General features: G+C 42.3%; 1 protein-coding gene across 2 annotated transcripts; it reads right to left on the reverse strand.

Moving 5' to 3' along the window:
• Positions 1-8,219: 8,219 nt before the first annotated feature.
• st8sia1 (ST8 alpha-N-acetyl-neuraminide alpha-2,8-sialyltransferase 1) lies at positions 8,220-18,996 on the reverse strand. Of its 2 annotated transcripts, XM_034577607.1 has the most exons (5): positions 18,304-18,996; positions 16,821-16,965; positions 12,337-12,446; positions 10,399-10,491; positions 8,220-9,736 (listed from the first exon to the last, which is right to left on the reverse strand). In XM_034577607.1, exons 1-5 carry the CDS (start codon positions 18,480-18,482, stop codon positions 9,271-9,273), a joined length of 993 nt encoding a protein of 330 aa, XP_034433498.1. In that variant the 5' UTR covers positions 18,483-18,996; the 3' UTR covers positions 8,220-9,270. The 2 variants fall into 2 exon arrangements, with proteins under 2 accessions (XP_034433498.1, XP_034433499.1); XM_034577608.1 differs by lacking the exons at positions 12,337-12,446; positions 18,304-18,996 and having other exon boundaries at positions 16,821-16,882.
• Positions 18,997-24,085: the final 5,089 nt, after the last annotated feature.

A 24,085-nucleotide genomic window follows, 5' to 3' on the forward strand; every position in this document is an offset into this window, starting at 1 on the left:
TGTCTCAATTGTTCGAGAGAATAATTAGACAAACAGTGGACAAGGGTGTCGAAGTGATTCTCTCGTTACTTGTCTCAATTGTTCGAGAGGTCATTGAACAAATGTCTTCTGTCCCCACTGTCTGATTTGCAAAACCACTGACACGGTTGACAGAAACCATTTGGAACTGGGAAACGAACAACACGCTCCAAACTTTTCATCAAGCCATCCATCCCAACTCCCTGCCTATGACGACTCGGTTGCTGTAACAACAAGACCTGCCTTCCTGTTTTTCCTGTCTCTCTATTGCCATGACTACTACTGGCTTCAACATGTGTTCAGGCATTTGCAGAAAAATGTTGCTCACCAACAAAATGGAGCCATTGTAGAAAGTCTGATTGCGTGTTTGTAGACTCAAACTACAGTCACTGTCGGGCATGTTTTCATAAAATATTAAAAGGTTTCTGAGAAGCCGTCTGGACTCTCCCTCTTTCCCTCTCTCAGATTTGATCTAACCTGTATAAACCTATGTTTACATTTTTCAGTGGAGATTGTGTGAAAAATAAAAACCATTGCTCACATTTATAATGCTGCTGGATGCCCCAGATGTTTGCACTTACTACGTAGATTGTGTAGATACCGTGCACTGTGGTGTGGGGGGCAGGAAATGGCAGAAACCGTAAGCTCTGTATTTTTTGTGTCTGGGATCACTGCCGAGGTTGTTACAAGGGAGGAATTTCTGTCTTTGCAAACCACGACTGTTTTGGCACCACCACCACCTCGCCATCATATTGAAGAGATTTATGTGTTCAAGAATGTAGTGTCGCCCCCGAAGGATGATAAAAAAAACTGAAATGGCCCTTGACAGGAAAATACGGTTACCCGACTTAGAGTGCTGCACATCGATTAGCCACTAAAGATGGATTTGTATTTCAGTGGCGGCATTTTGTCATCTTCCCTCTAATTACCAATAACTCTACCCACAAAGATTTTTTTTTCTTCCGTCTATCTAATGGTTGTGTTTCAGCAGAGTGGTAATGTGATTGGTCTGGAGGGAGCAGGGCGATTTGATTGGTCCAGAGGAGGCGTCTCACTGTGGCCCATTGAGTAGAAAGAAACAAAATATGAAGTTTTGAGATCATATAAATAAATGAGGTATGGATTTCGCAATCAGAAACAGCTTTCTGATACATGTTGATGATTTTAGTAAATCATCTATGGGTTTGTCATCTTTGACATTACGTGTTGGGATTTGATCCATTTCCCTTCCCTGCTCAATCAGCTCTATCCCAACGTGGCTAAAGTTGCACTGCGGCCGGTAAATCTTGTTTTCTTCCACTCCATTCACAAGGGCCATCTCCGGATTAAACCTCCGTCCTGTGAAAAACATCTCACATGCTCCCTGCTTCCTCCCTGGTGGCAGTGTGGTACATTATGGATTGTGGGGGAGGGGAATACATGGCACGTCACTAGGGAGAGAGCTAGAGGATAGCTCTCCTTTCTCTCTCTCTCTAGTTACATTTTTTTGGGTGGGGGGGGGGGGGGGGGGGGGGTTGTGTAAGCAGAAATAACATTCTTCTGTCAAACCAGAAAACCCCCTAATTTATCATATGAAGACGCAGTAGACAAGGATGGTGAAGTGAGCCTCTCAAGCGAAAGCTAAACAACCGATGTTTCCCTATACTCTGATATTCTTTTTTCTCATAACCCCTTCATAACTACAGACATAAATGCAGACCATAATGTGACAATGCTATAGTAAGGGAATGGTAAGGAAACCACATTGACTTTTGGTTGAAAGATTAAGATGAAACTAAGGGTTATGGGTATGGTAGTAGGAAAGGTAGTGGTTTCTAAAAAACTCTAAATCTGCTAAGAGTACTGCTAAAAATAATAATGGAGGAATAATTTAGGATGGACAGCGGAACTCGTGTGTACCTGCCGTGTAATACTGGCAACGACGAAGAGGAAACAAAGGGACAAAGACAGGAAGTGCTTGAGACACACAAGAAAGGAAGGTTCAATGTAAAGACAGGAAATGAAGAACTCAAGGTCAAATAGTCTTTTTAAAAGGACTGAATCCAAAAAGTCTCTCAAAAGTTCAACACAGGGGCCGAATCCTGACACTTTGTGATCATTTTGAAAGTTTTCCTAATATTTTCTAATCCTTGATACCGAGGTTTTATTCAAAGAAGCTACTAGAAATATGTGCCAATGCCTTTAACTCTCTCTGTTCACTAATTGAAACATTCCTTTGTTCCGCTCACTTCCCAGCAGTCTCCCTTATTATTCCCCCATAATATCGTCTAGGGAGGGGGGTTCTAGCGATGGGCCAATCCCACAGCTTTGGTGGGAGGGGCCCGGTGCTGGATGTAATGAGACTTGACAACGAGCACCAGTGAGGAAACATATTTACATTTACATTTTCCCAATGGCCTCTCTTCCCCTCTCCTTCCCTCCTGTGCATTTTCAAGTTGCTGGAGGATCCAGGCAAATATGTGTGTGTGCATGTGAAGGAGGGGATCTACTGCCCAGGGTCTGCAGAGAGAATTAAATATAGATGAAAATACATGAAAAATGAAACGATAGGTAAGTCATTAGGAAGGAGCTATTCAATTTATTTCATTTTTCTAATTATTATGTATTTTATTATATAGATGGATTAGAGCAATGATTAGGGGATGAAGGATATCGCAGGGGATCCTGGATCAATAACGTTCGACAATCAAGGAAATGGAACGTGTCACATTGAAAAGGAAATATTTAACAGCAAGGTTAATTGTTCATTTACAATTGTTGATAAGAAATTACGAACTACAAACAGATGTGCAGAACCCACCTCCCTGGCATGCATTTGATATGTTGTTTTTATTTTGAGAACAGTTGCTGGAGGTGTTGAATTTCTTTTTTAATTTGTGTTTTCTTCCAACAATCTTCTTGAATAAAGGTTGATTTTCTGAAAACCGAAGCCCCCTTATTTCAAGATGCTGACCCTTGTTCCACACTGTGTTTCTAGAGCACCAGCTTGTTTCAAAGGTGACCCGCTGTACTGATGAATGATCACGGCTCAGTTTTGGCAGCTCATTGCAGATCTTGCACTGAGGGATACATCTACAATTAGCTGTGAACACTCAAGTGGCCGCAGAAACACTGTTTTAATTTCTCCTCTCCCATCTTCTTTAAATATCACTTGTATTCAAGAGGGACAGGGGAGGGAAAACCTTTCAGTTATACCACATGTGCATATAGGAGTGGGTTCTTCATATACTGATATCTGAACCTGATCAATAAAGAATATACTAACAGCCAAAAATAGCAGCCGAGACACGATGCTTAATGGCGTTGACGCTGAGAATCCTTCCGGACCGGGCAAGTCTACAGATGTCGTCTGGCCAGCAAATATGCAAATAGATTTATTGTGCCTATTAACCAGATGTCCAACTTCCCTACATGACATTACTCAGGTTGTTTATAACTTGTCTCCTCTGAGGCTTTGATCCACATAAAACAAAGGATGGTAGCTGGTTGTATGGTGGCCTTGAGGGTCAGAACTCATTAACATAAAAACAATTGCAAGAACATCTTAGAAAACGCAACATTTCAACCATTTTTGGTTTGTGAAATTTTGTGTTTTCTGAAATGTTTCCGAAATATGAAATACATAAAATTACTCCCAAACTTTGTAACATGATATATTTTAGCATTTGTCAACTTTGTTTAAGGCCATTTGTGTTTTTCGAAATCTTGGCATTTTGGGAAAAGAACTTTTTGAAATACATCCAAAATATATTTTACTAACAATAGGAGTAACCTGATATGTTGTTGGTTGTTGTTTTTTTTGCAATTTGTTTTGTCAAATGTCCTTTTTGTTTAGTATTTTTCTGAAATGATGTGTATTCTGAAATGTTTTTTTCCCTAAATACTGATTTGTTTTTTAATAATATCCTTGTTTGGACCCTCAGGGCCACCGTACAGTGGACGTCTGCCACTGTTATGACATTTCAGTTCGTGTAAACACAAAAGAACTTCCTTCCCTCTTAACCTTTAATACAAATCATCTCCAGTCTATTTACATGCCACTGTCTCCGTGCATGTTGAGATATGTGATGTGAGTAAGAGTTGGTGGAGAAAAAGGTCAGTTCGTGGAAATACACTGTTTCACTTCCAAGCCGTAGTATCTTTCTCGGGTAAATCTCAGCGTGGGCAGGGTGTACACGGCTCTATTGACTTTTCAATAAAAGCGTAAAGGAAGTGTATTTAGATGCAAGATGGATCTAAAGACGAGTCCCCTGCTCAGTGAATCAGAGGTGCCATTAACGAAACCAGACACAGCCAGACAGCCACTCAGTGAGTCTTTCATTACGGACTTAGAGGAGTGGATCTGATCGTCCAAAACAGTGTTTACACTTTGGTTCAATGTCCAGTCACCACTCACAGCAAAGCTTCTTCTGAAGGAGCTCTTTGAATACAGGTTTGTTTTTTAGCCTCGAAAGTGAACTCGCATCGATATAATGTGAAAAGTTAATGACAGAAAAAGCAACTTCACATAAACACTGAATCCTTCTTGAATATCAGCATTCCATGGCACACACACACACACACCCATTTATATCCAGGTTTATTTGTAGATTCCCAGGCTCTGGGTGCATGGTTTGCTATTATAAGCTTTAATAGAGCAGACACAGTGTGCGTGTGTGTGTGGGAGAGACTGAGAGTTTCTTAATCCCGCTCAAACTTCAACATTTGCTACTTTCTACGGGTGGGTTGCTCGAGTGGCAAAAATAGAAATAAGACGTCAACTTGGCAAGAGGAGGAAAAGTGAAGCTCTGAGATGGCTACAGTCCTGCTCCTCAGGGGACGAAGAGGATTAAGTAAGAAAGGCGATAAAGGAAGGACGTTATCACCTCCATTTTTAATAATCCCCCTCAATGAGAACATGAATGTCTCACCTTCACCGCAATCCATCGAAAAAGTTGTCAGGAAACTTCACTAAAGACCAGAAATGTCAGAGGAAAAGTCGTTACAAGTCGTCCGCTGGGTACGATGTATGAATATTTCACATTTTGTGCCGATCCGCCAACTAGAAGCTGCAGTGTCTCATAGGACGAGAAGTAAATGCCAAAGTCTCTTCATTCATCCTCTGAGAAGTCAAAAAACATCACATCAGTTCATCAAATCTCAGCAGCGGAGCAGTAAACAGACCAACATGGGCTGCGCTGCTAGTGTGGCTAAATATAGTAAAACTCCCTAAAGGTGGAGCTGTCCCCTTACACACACAAGTACCCTCGCATCCTTTTCCACTGAACCGCCGTAATTAAATCTCCATCATCGTTAACGCGCTCTTAGTTATCTCTCCACACCAGATAGACAATTCAGGGCTCCGTCCGGCGGGGAGCAGGGGCCCCGGAGACGGCTGCGCAGCTTTTGCTGACACCTTTTTCAAAATTCACGGCCCATAAACCAGGCCATGCGGATGGGGCTGTGGCGAGCAGATGGTTTCACTGACCCAAAAACATTCAGAACCACACAACAAACTGGAAGTGGTATGAGAAGCAAAGAAAAACACTGCGAAGAAGGTCATAGATACGTGAGAATGTCAAACACCGTGGGGCCAAAAATCAAAATATATCAAACCATGATACAACCCTCCCACACAAAAATAATCTTTAAGAAAACCAAGTGTTGATGATAAATGTTCCTTCTTTTATTTATTGTACATGGATATGGTTGATTTCATTCGGTTTTTGTCTTGTTCATCCTTCACAGTTTCACTCAGGTGGCACATAACAATTGGTTTAGTCCATTTTGAACTGCAGTTCAGATTTAATGTTAACATGCTCAGGCAGCGTCGTTCACACAGGATTTCAAAGATCCGAGGAGGTGACAAACTTCAACACCTTCAAACTTTTTCTTCCATCTTTTTGTATCCATTTAAATTAAGAGCAAAACAAAGCACATTTTGTCGTTTAATGAACCAAGTTTCCATAACATCACAATTTTTAAACATGTAGAAAAGTTTATCTCCGTCGACTGATATTGATAAAAAATGGGTCAAATGTGTTTTTAACCTAATTTGTTGTGTAACCACAACTTAGCCTGTACCAATTAATAACCAAAGATGTATAGAGTACCTTAACATTAAATATGCTTAATATTGAACTATTTTTATATATTTAACTTGGTTAAAGTTTTATGAAGCAACTATGTGTACAATTTGCCAATTTGTGACTTTAGCATAAGGGATAATATTTCCACTGCTGTGTTGTTTGTCTGTTAGTGATTCTTATGAAACGTGGTGTAAGGGTGTAGAAGGAAGAACCCATTCGGACGTGGGCAGATGCAGGATTTTTTTTCCACTTTATTTAACATTGAAAATTGGGCCGTTTTTCTACAAGAGAGAATTTCAGTGAACTGTTGAGCCTTGGCGGAGGTATGCGCTCTACTGAGTCTAGTTTGAAAGAAGCTATAGCTGCATGAAATTCACACCGTACACAGACAGGCTTTAACATTCAGTAGTTCCTTCAGGCTAATTTTCACCATTTGACCCACTTCATATTCAGTTTGCAGCGTCTTCTGTGACACAGCATGTCGCTAAGCAGCTGGATCCAGACTCTGCTGTGCTAAACCTGCACTGAGACGTAAGCATGACCAACCAGGACTTAAGAGTAGAAGACTTTAATCATCATGAGGTGAGATATGCCTGCAGAACTTAACGTCTGATGTGAAACATCGACAGGTTTCACATCCGTCATCACGTAGGAATGGAGGGTGTCACTTAAAAGACAGCGCGGCTGGTCATCTGCTACAGCAGGTCAAACATGTGACACCTCCATGACCAGACTCTAACCAACTAGTCACCCTGCGATGCTCTACGGTGCTTTACATGGAACCTCTGACTGGGAGCAGGATCGATAAAAGAAACTGTTAAAAACATCTATTAAAACGTACAAGCAGATGATGTGGATTTAAGTTGTGCAAGTCACAGCAGGAAGAGCCTCATATGTCGTCTGTTAGCATCAGCTGCACTGACTTGTTCAGTAGCGTTTGAAAAAGTCCACTTTTAAAGAATGAATTGAGCTTTGAAGCTAATCTAAAAGATCACAGATTCATCCCCCCTCAGATAAGAAATCCCAGCTTCACCGTGGCTCTTCCGTCCGTCACGTGGGATGGAACGAGGGCGAGAATCCGATCACAATTAAAATAGAGCTGTGTACCAAAAAGCACATACACGTTTAAAAATCATCATGCTTACTGAACATTTCACACTATGTCACAACTCGTTCATTCACAATACTGGGCAGGAGAGGAAAAAGGTGCAAAAAAATGTCATATCACAGTACGAAAAAATATAATTGGTCAAAGTATTTATAAAGTTTGGTTCGCAGTCTGGAGGAGCCGCATGTGCAATTGGACTGGAAGTTATTCTATTTTATTCCCTTCATTTACTTGGTCCAGCAGTTCTAAGCTCACATATGAGGCTACATCCATACTAATATGTTTTATTTTGAAAACAGCAACGCTTGTTATCGATTATCCATGTTGCGTTCTGCAATTTTCCGGAAAGGGGCTCATATGGTAAGAGCCTGACGAAGATACATCATGACTGAAAAGAACCAATCAGCAAGCAGTTGTGAGTCTACATCATCGTTTCCAGGAGACTCCATTTTTGCCCGTCCAGACTAAAAGTCATCCCGGGAGTTTTCAAAATAAAACGGGGCCAGCAGCGTTTCCGTAGCAGAGTTGATGCACTTTCAAACCAAAAAGTAGTAGATGTAGCCTAAGTTAATTTAACTTTAAAGTCAGGAACACATTTAAGAGCAGGATCGACGTTGGAAATGTCTTCAATGCTTCTCAAATGCACCGGACCTCTTTCACTTTAACAGACGGGAGGGTGGATAAACATAGAAAAACACGAAACCTATCGACATGTTTTTGCACCTTGAGTCAGAGGAGGGTTGCACTCCATGCACTTTCCATGCAGAGTTGTCCTTTTGTTGCGTTTACTGACGATATGGCACGGTCACATTGTTATCACTTTTAAATAAGAAAACAGTATTTATAATATTTTATAACATCTGCAAGGCCTGCGAGTAGAAAAAAACAAAAAAACAAAAAACATCTGTCATTGCGGCCTGTACATAAGCAAGTTACTTTTCCCTTGTGGCCAACATAAAATGTAAAAAATAAAATTACAATTATAGAAAAGGAACACAGGACAGAGGCGAAATCCAAACAAGAGCAACTGCTTAAATAAACCACGGTTTAATGTATAAGGTGTCCAGCAAAAATCTGCCGTTAAAATGCCTCATTGAGACATCCGGTCCCCGAGTACTGTCTCCGTCACTACCTCTCTGTATATGAGCGTCTCGCCGTTTCAAGAGCACAAGGACAGAGCGAGAAAGTGAATCAAAGAGGGCACTGTTCCCCTGGCTCGCCACTTGGCAAGAACAGTGCTCTTTACCAAGAGGCGACTTCTAGAAGCCCCTCTCAAAGACGCAGGCTGTTTTCTGTCCGCACAGCCGGGCTTGTGCGAATCGTACCGAACAGTCCGTCAGTGTCGATGTCGAATGAAAGGTGAGGTACCTGATGTATGTGTGTGATTCGGTGCTTTCCTCTTTTTTTTTTTTTTTCCTCCAGACCTATTCAAGCCACAAGGTAGCAGTACACCATTATCGCTCCCTTGCACCTCGCGTCTTCACCACTCTTCTTTCAGTGCATTTTATTATCCCCCCCCCGCTCCTCCGCTCCTTCTGTCTCTGTTGAACAAAGACCCGGAGGGGGGTTTGGTCCAGCTGCCCCATATGACAGTCAGATACAGTCGCACAGACAAAAAAAAAGACCCCATCCCCCCAAACACCCAGCCTTGCACACTTTCACCTTTCTGTGCCCCACTCGAGGGGCTTTCCATAGAAAACACACATCCACACGATTTCAGAGACAAGGGGTCGAGGTACGGCTTCGTCGAGGTTTTTTGGAGAGTGTGTGCATGTGTGTGTGAGTGTGTGTGTGTGTGTATGTGTGTGTGTGCCTGTGTCAGTGTATTCTCTGTCCCTGATGCTGCTGGTCTGGGTGGAGGACATTCTCATTATAATTAGGGATAATCTTGGTGGTACAGCAGCATCGTGTATGGACACAGATGCAGCGCTGAGGTTTCTCAGAGGAAATATTGTATGTGCATCCATTTGCGTCATGACAACAACTTCCTGCCGATTCACAACCCAAACATCTCACTCTGCGCCCTTTAACCAGCTAAACCTCAACGGACCGCCATCTTTTCCGGCTCCCTCCTCCCTATGGGGGGCAGTGTCCCACCCTCATGCGCAGCGTGCCGCTTTTGTGCAAGTGCCAGAGCTGGACGAACTCCTCGGGCATGGTGTGGAACCACTTGTAGGGCAGGATGTTGTCGTAGTAGTGGTGGCTGACCGGCTGCCCGTCCAGGCCAATGGAGAACGGCCAGAAGCCGTAGGCCGTCACCTCCTCGCACAGCCCCAGGGCCAGGCTGACCAGGAAGAGCCCCGTGGAGAGGCGCTTGGCGTGCACGCCTCGGGCTTTCCAGAATTTGCCGACCGTGCGCAGGAACTCTGGGTTGGCGAAGAGCATGGTGAGGTTGGAGGAGGAGTCTGCCAGGGCGTAATATGCCCGCAGAGACAGGTCGGTGCAGGGCTTCATGGAGAACGCTGGCATGTACATGTAGCTGGAGCCGTAGACCTTCATGCTGTCGACGAAGGCCTTTCTCGACCACAGGAGGTTCTGAAATCTGAACAGAGACAGAGAAAGAGTTATTTAATATGTTGTGTAACGACTGAGATTTGAGTCAGTCATAAAATCCTGACTGGTTGACTCATGTGTAGAGTTGACTGCTCTGCTTCCTTGCAGGCTGTCTGCAAAGGAAACACGTTTCCTGTGTTGCCACGAGTCAAGCTACAGAAACAGGGTTACTGTGACACAGGCAGATTTTTCAAGTAACTAAATGATTTGTAAAAATGACCTTTTTTACAATTTAGAGCGAACAGGATGAAGTGAAGAAAATTGCTTTTGATTTGCATTTTGTTCTGTTCGGTCTCTTTTCTCTTTAAATCCCTTTTATGTGTCTCTTTGTATAATCTTCGGTCTTTTAGGTGTTGTCTTCGTGCCTTTTTATGAAAACCACTCTGAGGTGCCTTGTTGTGGAATTGCTTACAAACACTTGCCTTCGCTTAATGCATATTTCAATTCTCATCTATGTCGCCTTGAAAATCCATTTGCATGCGTTGCTTTTAAGTGCTGTATAAAGTTAAATTATTGCTTCTTGAAAATCGATGGCTCACGGCACATTTCCTCACATCATCGCACGGATTCCACCACGTAACTTTTCCCATGTATTTGTGCTGAGATGCTCAAACATGCTGGTGGTTAGACGCTGGTTTTTATTTGATTCACCTTTTCTCTATGATGCTGGGGTTGGCAGTTACCAGGTGTGTTCGGGTTCCCACATCCTCCACGTAGTCCTTTGAGAGTGGCGGAAGGTTACACCTGAAGGAACAAAACATACGTGTTACTTACTTCCACGCTCTATGTGCAAACAAACACACGTCTGTAGTTAGGTGCATTCATGCAAGTTCTCAGAGCTGTTCACATGTTATTAGATCAGCCAAGACAGACACCAGTTGCGAGTCGGGCCACAGAAAGTGTCACAGCTTCACTGATAATACGAATTACAATGGACTATATTTACATTTCATGTTTCCCAGATAACACGTCTCAGGGAGTAAATTACAATCATTCTGGAATAATTGCCTCCTACAAGCCTGATGCTTAGTTTGTCACTTGGGAGCTGTGTGCGATCAGCGGATGCAGGAAATGAAGAACATCTGTGAAAGGATTTTTCTTGAGTGTGAGTTTCCTCCCTCTGGGTTCATCAGTCCTGGTTTTTGAACAGTTCACTTTTAGGTTCAGCTAAACGTTCTACGTCCTGGATAACTCCCTGATGTTTTGACCGTTTTCATTCAGCAATTGGGTCATTTTTTTTCTGCTTAAACTGACGATTTCAACGATGAAACTATTCATGATCCACAAGCAGCCGTCTAGTTTTTTTTTCTCCACACAAAGAAATGAAATTGAACAAGCGCAGTCAACGGGACCGGTTTGTTCAGTTGCAGCCGCCTTGTGCCTGTTATGAAAAGTCACAGAGGAAATGTTACTCAGAGCTTGTGCTGACATGTGTTTCACTTCGGTTGTGGTTGCTGTCGATGTAAAGACAAGTAGAATACTGGCTTTCTAATCCGTCTACTATACATGTCTCATTTCAGCTCATATGGTCTGACTGTAGACTGAATGTAAAGATGGATGAAGCGTCTCCACTTCCTCCCGCTTTCCAGAAAGGAAGCTAAAATATCCCCGGACACAACCGGTGTCATCTTGCGTCGATGAGTTTTTTTGTTTTTCAGTTTTGAGGAGCCGTCATGTCGTCTGAAGTGTATGAAATGATGGGATAATTAGCTTGTTAGACAATAATAAGCCAACAAGTCCTCTGACCTAAATACATAACCCACTGTATTTATTATCCTTGTAACAATAAGAGGTGTCGGCACAAAACCTGCTTGGTGAGGTTCAGGAGAGGAATGTGGTTCGGTTTAAATGAACTACATTCCAAATTCGATGATATGGAGTCAACATACGTGTCGTTGCTTTACATTTGGATGTTTCCACTGGTTTAAGAACCTTTACAGGTGATGAGCATAATGATTATTTACGTTTTTTTGTCTGACAATTCTGGTTCAGAAGTTTTGCAAACATCCTTCTGGCAGTCAACCAAGAATAATGTGTCCAAAAAATACTCCGACCACTTGTGCTTGGTCCTTATAATAATTATATGCATTTTAGTGTACCATTTTCTATGTAAACCTATGCGGTATTTATCATTTACCAGCTCTTTCCTGATATTATTTCTCTGTTCAGTTTATTCTGCCTCCTCTAAACCAAAATAAATGTATCTGTAAATGACTCTTGTTGTGTAATTCTTCCAAAATCCCACATTTCTTAAATCCAGGATCTAGTTTTCTTGAAGCACAAATATTTCTGACACCACACCAGATGGTTTAATTCTGCTTTATGCCTTTGTGCTCAATTCGTCTTCCTCCCTCATCTTCGTCTGTTCCTATTCGGCTCTCTCACGCCTCGCAACCTCTTTTGTCCCTCACCCTCGCCGTGGCCCATTTATTGGCTGCTTTCTCTCCCTCTCTCTTGGCTACGGTCGACACCAGCTCTCATTTTCCCCTGATGGTGTTTGGCCGCTCTCTTGGGCACAGCTGATTCACATTTGGAGGCGCAGCGAGGCGCTAACATTCAAGCACCCGCTCTGCGCTTCTCATTTCTCACCTCAGAATGAAGTCGGACCGGTCAATTTGCTGCCCGCATTTGCTGTGTCGGAGGATGCCGCTGTTGCCCACCACCGCGCACTTCTTCAGGGGGAACTGCAGAGGGTTGCCCTGGGAAGGAGACATCATGCAGCCTCGTTAGCATACACACAGACACAAGCATGTGAACTTAAAGACATAAGGTTTAAAAGAGCAAATATCTTCTGAGAGTCGGACTGTGCTCGGCAAAGCTCGGAACCTTGGCTAATTTCCTTTCAAATCCTCGCGTGCTAACGGACAAACCAGCGAGGACATATGAAGGAAGGAGGTCAAAAGTAAGTCAAGGTCATACTTTACATCTGATTAATCAGATTCTGCAGGGAATTAATGTATTCTCAAAAATACCAATAAATCTGATACCATTCGAGTTAACTATTTTAACTGTTTGACACTAATTCAGCCATTTAATTGTACCTATAATTATTATAAATACTGTCTACTTTTAGCTATTTTAATCTTTACTTCAACGTTTGTCCATTATTTTAATCTAATTATTTCATCTGCTACTTTTAGCTTACTATATTCAGTCAACTTACCATCATTTTAACTGTACCATCATTTTTTTCTTTAACACTGTTTACTTTGAGCTATTTGGACCATTTATCCATTATCTTTACCTAATCACTCCAACCATTACACTTTTATCGAGCTGTTTACTCTCTAGGTTTCTCCATAGAAACTGGACAAAATATGCCCGGTGCGCTGGTTGTGGATGTGGCCCTGTCATCATCTAAATGAAAGCCTTGTATAGGACAGTTTTAACTCTGATACAGAGGACACAGTTACACCATGCTTTATGAGGCCAGGGCCAAAAATGGCCTCGCTTTCTCTTTTTGCCTTGGCTGCGTTAAAGTCAGTGGCACGGATTAGCAAGACGGCGGAAACAATTGTGCTCATTATTCCCCTTGGAGTGCACACACTTGAGAATACACACACACACACACACACACACACACACACACACACACACACACACACACACACACACACACACACACACACACACACACACACACACACACACACACAGCCCTCTCCTTGCCTCAGGGTCTCTTTTGGACCGTGACAGGGGGGTAAGTCCGAGGACAATACCTGCTAACAGTCCATGGAGCAGGGGAGGGGAACCAGAAAGTTGGGCTGGAGCTGGAGGACATTTGTAGTACATAGTCCCAAAGTGTTGTCATGATACTGTTATGATGCTGACAGAATTTTTTTTAATTTATCTACATTTACTTATTTTGCAGACGCTTTGATTCAAAGCCATTCACAACGGAGGGAAACCACTGCAGCTTCAAAGACGTAAAGTGAAACCTTCATCGCAGCCAAGACGCACAAGGGAACTCCGGTTAAAAAAGATGACATGAGTCTACAGTACACTCCAGTGAGCTGTATGGACGCACTGTTTAAGCCGCTGAACTAACCGACAATTAACTGTCAAAGCCCTAATTGGCACATTCCCTGGCAGATGCCCAGATACTGTAGCTGCTGCCAGGCTTAGAGTCTTTTGGCTGCTTGTCTGAGCTCAGACCTGCAATCACAGCACTGGTAGTTGAGAAGAGCAGAAGAGTATTTACGTGTGCGAGTCTGAAAATAGTCCGTCCCGCCTAAGCACCAGTTACCTTCCTATTTCTGGCCACAATACAAGGTTCTCTACAAGTGCAACCACGCTGCTAGAACATAGTGCATGCAAGACGTAGATGGAGACAATCAAAGAAGTGCAAAGCTGTGCAATGCAGCAGCGTGTGACCACAACCGAACACGGGTTACTGCAATGGAAACAGAGACCGACAGTAACTAGCAGCACTCTGTGCACATGGTGTAGTGATGGACGGAACATAAGTATGTGTATATTTTACTGTCCTCGTGGGGTCACAGCACAGATTACTCCCACAAACACAGTCAGCGTTAATGAAATGCAGTTACAGGTCCAGTGTGTAGGATTAAAAGGGCTCGAGCGTCAGAAAAGTGTTTGTTTGCAAATAAATCACCGGAAATTAAGAATCTAAGTGTTTTAGTTAACCTGGAATGAGCTTTTTGTGCTTAGAGTGGGAGCGGGTCTTCTTTCGCTGAGTATGTTTTACTGCCATGTTTCTACAGTAGCCCAGAATGGACAAACCAAGCATTCAACAGAGTTAAAGCAGTCAGTTAAAGTCAGTAAAGGGATTTTTGTTAATAAAATAAAGGTAATTTCCCCCAAAATCTCAGGCGATTTCTACAAATTGCTCCTTTTTTCTGAAGGACGGTCCAAAACCCCAAAATAAAGAGAGGCAGCAAATCGGAATTGGAAAATACCTCATATGATAAATGGTCAAAAAAGAGAGCAGATACATTTTCTCAATTGATCTCATCTCTGAATTACCGAAGCACAAATAAAAACATTGTAGAACTTAGTAGTAGTAGTAACTAGAACTATCTCACATGTCAAAACCAGGTTACATTTAATCCCGCTGCTCTACATTCAAACACCGGTGCTCATACCGGGGCCGAGCTCAGCCCCCCTCACTTCATATTCGCATTTCTTTATTTATTCGCCCTCTCCTCCCCCATCCACCATGAATGAACATGCACAGCTCGCGCCTGCAAATTAGGGTCAGATATTCATCGCGTTTACCAACCAGGATATTAGACGGCAGATCTGCAGCATCGGTGATGGGGATCCACACTCGATCGTTAATGAGTCGTGCTGCCCCTGGCTACAAAAACCACGGCAACAGCACCTACACCTGAGTTTCTCATTTTGTCCTGTTCCCAGTCTCGAACACATATAAACACCCTTATGCTGATGCAGACACACACACACACACACACACACACACACACAGGATCCATGTAAAAATAGCCCCACAGCTCTTATCTGGGTACAGACATATACACAGGGGCAGATATAAACACTCTGTCTCTGGTCCCTATGTGGAAAGAAGAGGGGGATTAACTCGAGGGAGAAACTTGAAGCACACCCTCCTCCTCCAGCTTGAACCCATTGTTTATGTAGCCCTGTTTTAGATTAGAGTCGAAAAGTGTAAAGCAGTGGTCACCAGCCTTTTCGAGCCCAAGATCACTTTTTAATTCCAAACTTAAGCCGAGATCTACCATTACATTACATTACATTTCATTTAGGTGCCACTTTTATCCAAAGCGACTTACAATAAGTGCATCAACCATGAGGAACAAACCCAGAACAACAAGAATCAAGAAAGTACAATTTCTTCAAAAAAGCAAAACTACAAAGTGCTATAAGTAAGTGCCATTTAAGTGCTACTAAATTGTTAGTTTAAACTTTTATTCAAGGTATAGTCGGAAGAGGTGTGTTTTTAGTTTGCGGCGGAAGATGTCTAGACTTTCTGTCCTGATGTCAATGTGGAGCTCATTCCACCATTTAGGAGCCAGGACAGCAAACAGTCCTTTTTGCAATTTCTGTTAAAGGCTGAATGTACAAGAAATAAATTTACACAAAGAAAGGCAGTTGTGCAATTTTTTCTATTCAACGCAAAATATTCAAATTAATATCAATTCATATTTACAATGCAAAATATGTAGCTTCTCAGTTCCACAACATGTTCTGCAGAGGAGCTGCTACTGCAGCACAATGTTTTTAAATATTGGCTTTGATTTGAATATGGCAACAAATATGATTATTTCCTTGTATGAAAGAAGTCCCTTGTACTCAAATAAAGAGTAGCTCCGCCGCCAGTAGCGGACACACATCGCATGTGAAAAACAGACAACCGACACACAGCTGATCTGCGGCGCGACGACAACCAGTGAGTCCAGAGAGTTGGTGGATCGACAGTGAAGACTGCGAGATCGACCGGGGAACCACCCCTTTGTCAAGGCCCAAAATGAATTCTTCCACCAAGTAGAAATGCATTTGGTGTTTTTTTGGCGTGATGACAAAACAACAAACAAACCAAAGGACAGCTGGAGAAAGAATTAATTTCACTTCTGGCTACATCTCTCCAACTGTAGCTTTCCCATGTTCGGTCTCTATAGAAACCCTGACGCACGAGTGAAAATATCCATGAGATGGTGGAATGAGACTGCGAGAACATGACATGATCTCTGCAGAATCATTTAAGCCGTGTGCGTCTCCTCCTCTCACTTCTCCACGTCTTCACACTGAGGACACTGACTGTACTGATCCTCTCCACTTTAGCATGTGTCTATCTGCCCCCTCACTGCCTCCATTATGGATCACCGTGTCCAAACCCACAGTCACGGTGTTGTGTTGCGCTGAGTGGGCGAAAAAAAAGCACTTCCTATCATCTGGTTTCAGTTCCTTTGTCAAGAGCACAGCTGTCAGACACATGACTTTGAGGGACCTCCGCCACTGCGAGGGAAGTTTGGGAACCAACCCCAAAAGACATATTCACATGAAACCACAATCTATTCAAAAACCATGATTGTTAATACATTAAGTTCATCGGATGAGTCTACTCTCTGTCCTACCTGCACAAAGAGCGGGTAGGTCTCGTTGTTGACGGTGTGCGAGTGGTAAAACTCCCCGTCATACCACAGGACCTTCCCCATCGGCGAGTTCTCCTTGGTGACGGCGAACATCCTCCGTGGATTGCAACAGTCCGTCAACAACTTCCTGTGCAGACGGGATGTGGGAAATACAGTTTAACACAAATTAGATGCCACGAAACATATTTTAACTGTATTAACTCCTTAATTATTTGCCTGTAGAGACAGTCTGAGCTGAACGTGTGTCGAAGGGACAAAGGACGACTGTGTGAGGTCAGTTACTGTAAATGAGAGGAAGCGATCAAATATTTAGGGGCGTTTAGGTCTTGATTGAATAACATCAGACCGGAGATGGGAGGAAACAGGACTGTCCTCGTCTTTTTCACACACTGTCACTGTAATTTCCTCAGAATCCACTGTACAAACACACAGTTCTGAAAAAAAAAAACTAAAAGTCCCAACTCCTCCACTGCTCTGCAAGAGTCACCTTCTCTGATGATGCTAATTGGCGTCGTCTCTGGAGAATTCAAATGCCTGCATGCAAACTCTGCTGGATAACATTTGAATAACACTGCCACTGTAGCCAACAACTATGTGGATCATACATACTCTGCATGATACACTGAAGAGTGCTATTGCTATGTTTGCATCTTTTATTTAGCAGTTATTTATTTTTATTTGCTTCCTCTGTTTTTAAACTATGCAAAGTGCCTTTAGATAAATGGCATTTATCATAATTATTACCATTAGGCTTTCATCTTGTGGTATACTGTAATGTTTCTAAATATTTTTTGCAACGTTTTCATCGCTTCAAACGTGTTTTCAGAAGAATTACGGATTTTAATTTGACATATATTTATGTCTAATCTTTCATTTTAATCTGTTTGCTTACATCAGCGTATTTGTCCCGAAAACCCAATATAAGATTGTTTTAACTTTTCAGACACTTAATTACTTTCACTCTCACAATACGGCCAGAAATAATAATTAAAAAAAGTTCTCATAGGTCGATATAGATAAATATCTATGTCACATTATTATTAATATTTCTTTTACGTTTAAAGACAGAATTTGGCTCCTGTAAGTGAAAGTTGTGTTTTTTATGGCAAAGATTGACAAATAAACATTACAGCATTATTGATTATGTGTTATACCTCCTCACTGATCTCACACAATGCATAAGCAATACATACATTTATTGAGCCTTTGTTAAATTGTGATTGATTAAAATTATTTTTGCGATAATTATCGATATTGTTTTCTTACCCTAGCAAAATCATGGTAAAAAAAAGTTTAAATCTTTCCACCTTTCTTTCTATTTCTTTCCTTTTGTTATTCACTGGCCCCTAATGTAGCCTGGGTCCTTCAGAAACCCACACAGGCAAAGCTGGGGGGCCCCTGGGAGCCCCCTTTGGGGAATCAGTGCTTTGAATCAAAGACCAGAAATGTGAGCCCTGAGACGAACCTGTACAGATCGATGCCCGTCTGGTTCTTCTCCCACACTCCGCCCTGCCTCAGCACCTCGTCCACTATCTCCTTATCGCTGGGCACCCTGTACACGGGGAAAATGTAGAACCAGCAGAGGACCAGCACGCACAGGGCGGCCCACACGGACAGCTTGCCCCGGTAGCATCGCACCAACATCGTTCCCTCTCTGCTCTCAAACACGACTCAGAACCAGCGGTGCGTGCACATCCAAGCAGGTGCGGTTAAAAAAAAAAAGATGAAATGAACGCAGGGGTCGGTTCAAAGCTGGTGTCCCCGTCCGCTGCGAGCCCCCTGCCTCATTCCGCAGACAGGGTGGGGTACAGAATGGGGCTGCAGAGGTATGGTGCGTTACCCGGTTGTCGGGCTCATGCACCGGTTTGGAAATCCGGGTTTCTGTCGGTGAGGGTGTGATGGAGGAAAGCGTGAATCCCTGCAGCGGCGTCTCACGCACGGTTGCGGGTTTGCGGCGCGGTGCGTCTCTCTCTGCTCTGCGCGCATCAGCATCATCACAGCCCGCGGACTGCGAGCGATCATGCGGGGGCCCACGTCCCCGCTGCAAACCGGTCCGGATGTCCCAACCGTGCACCCCGATACTCGGCTCTCTCTCCCCGGTCCTCCGCCGTCCTGCTGCAGGGTCTGGTGCTACTGAACCGGGCTCAGCCTCCCCCCACCTCCCCCTCCTCCGACCGAACAAAGTGCTGTATGGAAGACCAACAGCTCAAAAACACATGTCATTTGTTTTTTGTACTTTTTTCATGTTAAAAATGTGCAAACATGTCTTTAATGAGTTGGCAAAATCTAAATTTGTTTCATTAAAATGTGCAAACAACACGTTAATGCATTGGTAAATCATGTTAATGCGCTGATTATTAGGGAAATTGGTTTGATTTTTCTTCTTCTTATTTTCTCCAGGGGGCGTTTTGAGGGCCTAGACATGCTAAAAAAAAAATCGTGAAACTTTGCAAGAAATTCAGAAGTGGTGAAGATTTACATATTCTGGAGTAATTTGAAATGGGCGTGGAAAAATGGCTCAATAGCTTTTCTCAGGGAGAATTATGAAAGACGCCAAATGAGACAAAGTTGTCATAACTCCACTGTGCATTGTCCAATCAGCCCCAAATGTTTGTCACATTATCAGAGTCCAGGCCTGAACAGATCTATAAGTCTGTATGAAGGGATAATGATAGCGCCACCTACTGATCAGCATGGAGCCGTTTCCCCCGTTTCCCGCCCAAAATACATTTTGCCTCACTAATGTGTTTTTTTTGTGATATAACAAATACAGTATCAGACATGCTAGCTACATAATGAGTCTATAATAAAATACAAAAAAAATTAGGGGGTAAGTTACAGCAGAAGTAGGTTACTCATTCAATGATGGTTAAGAACACAAATTGTTAGCACGTTAACATGTGAAATATACATGTTAACAAAATGCTTGCGTGTTTTTAACATATTAACTGTGTTAACATATCTTAACAGGTTGTGTACAGCCTGTTAACATTTAGCTTTTCGGTTTTTAGCTAAAAAAGTGTTAGTGTTTGACTCTCTTAGTCTTCCATACTGGGAGGCTGCGATAGGGGCGTTCACTTCACCAAAAAAAGATTCTTCTGCAGCCCGCAATTCTTAGAGACACGCCCACTTCAAGGGACGTAATCTTCTTAAAGGTGTATCACTCTTCCATCGATTTCTCATATATTTAATCTGCAACTATGACAAAACACGAGGATTTTAATATAAGGATAAAGAGCTGCGAATTTAAAAAATATATATTTTCATGTGTATCGCACTCATCCAGTTGTAAACTAATCAATCATTGAATAATTGAACAAAATAATAGGCACATCTGTCAATGTTGAATATAATCATTAGTCGTGGTCCAAACTTGACCAGAACGAACAAAGAGCAGGACAGAGCTGACATTATGAAAAACAAAAATATGCTGCATCATTTGATCAACTGGTATATTTTGTACATATTCATGACTCATCAAATACTATCACATGAAATATAAAAGAGACAACGTGTGTCACCAGCCCTCGTGCTCCGTGGGGGTGAGGAGGTTGAAAATGTGGCATCATGAATAATTACTGAGGCCTCTAAAGCCTCGTCTTCATACTGCTGTTTTACATTTACATTTCAAGAGCTGCTGATGCAGAGCAGAAGATACAGCAATAAACCACTGCAGCCACTGGCATAGGCCTTGTGATGGCATTCTGCCTCTTGAGTGCAAAACTGGACGGATTAACAAATGTGCCCAGTGGCCATGCGCCCAGGGGTCAGAGGTCTCTTCAACCACAGCCTCCGTTTATAGGATATGATTTTAATGGTTCCTCCTGTGTATTTGTTTTCTTTTTCCTGGTGTCTTTGTTTTGTTATTTTGTTCTTGTATCTCCTTTATACAACTACATTTGTAAGACTGATGTGATTCATTTTTTTCATTTATGTATTTATACATTTTCTGATTTCTGAGACCAGGGTCCTGTTTTCACTTAAACAACTCATGAAAAAAGATTAAAACAACAGTTAAACATTTCTTATATTAAAAGCTGAAAATCAATCAGTGTGCTTCACTGCTGCTGCCAGAAATCTGTATGCGAGGAGCTGCCGCCCCCTGCTGGACTTTGTCTGCACTAAATGAAGACGCTTCAATCTCAACACATTTTCCACCAATTCATTTTTCTACAAATTAAAGAAGCATATTCACATTCTGCCCCACAATACTGAATTATTTTAGTTCTTATCCTGTGGTAATTCAGTATATGAAAGAAAGCTCTGTTGAGCTATGTCTCGAAGTCAGTGTTCAGTTACTGTCGCTGGTTTATTTCCCCCCAAAAAATGTGTGGGTGGTATTTTTAATGATTTGAACTTATCAACTCACTGTTGTTCTGCTTTTTTCTCTGGATGTGAGAAGTTGGTACCGTCAGTGCTGCGTTTTATCTGCTCCAAATCATGTTCAGACTCATGAATAGGAACCACACAATCTCTAGACAACGAAACTACCCACAATGCATAAAGAGTATTGTAAAATACAATTTAAATTTACTTTTAAATGTCAAAAAGGAAGAAATTTGCAAGACCCAATTAGGAACTTGATTCAAGAGTAATTTAGGATCAGGTTAGGGACAAGATTCTGCTTGAATGTATATATAAATGTCCTGCAAGGCTTTGTGTATATGTGTGTGTGTGCATTATATTATTAAAATCAGTTGCTTTTATTGTCTAATCAAGAAGAAGAAGGTCTTGGACTGAAAGAATTCCTGCAGGTTTTGTGTTAATTATTTGTTTGCTCATCAAAAACACAATTATTCTAATAGATAGAACAGAACATACGAGCCAGACCACTGCACCACCATGCAGCCCCATATATATGTATATAGCAGCCGACATTCCTCAGCTATTATCAGTGAGGATATTATATAGATGCATACTGTATGAATATCCTTTTGACTGGATATACAGGCGGATAACAGTGAGGGTAGCTGAGATAGTGGGCCACTCAGGGTTTCCACTGAAGCCTATTGGGAACCTTGGAGGGCAGCGTCAAGGTCAGACCGCAGAGGGCAGAGGGATGCCAGGGGAGGCCACTTGGCTGATGTCATGTGTCAGCTGCTCACTGCGTTTCATGTCCAACAAAGATGGAGGACTGCACAAGATGCAAGAGGAGAGAGGCCGGCAGGGTTGCAGGAGGATGGACAGATGGAGAATAATAATTATAATACATTTTCCATAAATTATCTCTGTGATCGTCTTGTCCTCTTTGACTGTTTCCACCTGTTTCCAGTGTTTATGCTAAACTAAGCTGACTTTCTATGGTTTGGCGTTTTATAATCAGCGTAAAGTCATGAGTGGGGTGAATTGTGTAGAAATACTACAATGTAATCACACTCAAGCAAAGTGATACTTGAGGAAAAGAACAGTATTCAGGGTAAAATAATGAAAGAAGTCAAAGGAGGAAGGACCCTTTCAGAACGGTGAATAAATATGTATTCATATTAATGTATGAATATCACTGATGCCTTAAAGTGTAAACAGCATTTTAATGTACAATTTTAACTACTTGTATACTTTTGGATAGTTTCATTGATAAGTAGAATAATCTGCGTGCGGAAGTATGCCTCTGCCTCATATGAGGTTTCCGTGACCTTTGACCTTTGACCACCCAAATCTAATCAGTTCATCCATGAGGTCAAAAGAACATTTGTATTAAATTTGAAAGGATTCCGTGCAGGCGTTCTTGAGTTATCACGATCACAAGGCAAAAAAAAAAAAATCTGATTTGTACAGTGACCTTAATCATTGACCTTTCACCTCCAAATTCTAAAGAGTTCATCCGTGAGTCCAACTGAACGTTTGGACCAAATTTGAAGAACTAACCTCAAGGCGTTTTTGAGATATCTTGTTCACAACAATGGGACGGACGGACAGACAACCTGAAAACACGATAATAAATTGCACAGCATATAAAAAAACTATTTTATGTTTTATTCTTATTGTGTTTAACTTTTAAATGAAAGTACATTATCAATAATATTGAAATACTGAAAATACTTTAACTTTTTCTCTCTACCCATCATATATATTCTATAGCCTAATGGACTTGTTCACTATTCAGGTCGTGACATGTACAGTACAAAGTGGCTTAAAGTGATAACACAGCCATGAGGTGAGTAGATGTTGACTTTGGGGTCTGAGCTGGTCGGGTCATGACCATGGGTTAACATGGATTACGCAGCGACAACTGGCCAAACAAATAACGCTTCACAAGAGAGGTGAGGACGGATTAAAACCCGGGAAGATCACAGCCGGTCGGATCCTGCGGCTGCACCCACGTCCCTTTTCTCTCCGTCCGTCCCAAAGGTTCAGCCTGAGCTCATTAGCCACGATTAAGGACGACATGAGGGGAACCACGGAGGCAACACATTGAGCCGTCAACCAACCTGATTATGAAAGCAGCAGAAAGTGCATTGCCAGCAGGTTCCCCCGATACAGAGGCCGCGTGGCTTCTTTCATTTGAGTGTATGTGTCTGAGCGGAGACAGAAGGGCGTTGGGTTGCATCTGAAATAGCTCCCACACCTGCTGAGGATCACCGAGACAAAAAAAAGATGACAGAACATTTGTTGTCCCTGGCGTCTTCCTCCGTCTGTTATTGCCTTTCATTGCTCGTGGCTGCTTGTTGTGATGCGGCACAAAGATAACCGGGAACTTTGCCGGTGTTTGTTCTGATGGAAATTTGACCTCGCGGCGCTCCTGAAATAAAAGAGATCTGAGAATCAGAGTCATTTAAGTGTACTTTATTCCCTTGCAAGGAAGGTCAGACAATCATACAGCATGCGAAGAGCATTCTGTAGAGGGAATGACAAGGAAACATTCGCAGGCGTGTGCTTCTATGCAGATTTAGTGAAGGTAAAGGGTAAGACACAGGATAAAGGTCTCTTCACGGTTTTGGTGTGGGGGACGAGCACAGTGTTGAGCTCAGATTTGTGGCTCTGACATCCGGACCTTCGGAGACTGATACCTATAAATTAGGTCACCAAAGGTCATCTTAAATATGCCATGAGGCTGGTCACTAATGGTCATTTTGGCAGTTATGATATGCATAAGCCGAGATAATATACAGTGTGGTTAATATATAGTATTAGAGAAAACTGATCCAAAGTAGCTTTTCGATCAGCCTGAAATCGAGGGGAAATTAATTTAAAGTGAAAATGTCTCGGAGGCCTGTGTCTGAGGATTTATTAAAGTTGTCAAACGCTTG

This window comes from Hippoglossus hippoglossus, chromosome 23 (assembly GCF_009819705.1).
Source record: "Hippoglossus hippoglossus isolate fHipHip1 chromosome 23, fHipHip1.pri, whole genome shotgun sequence".
NCBI lineage: Eukaryota > Metazoa > Chordata > Actinopteri > Pleuronectiformes > Pleuronectidae > Hippoglossus > Hippoglossus hippoglossus.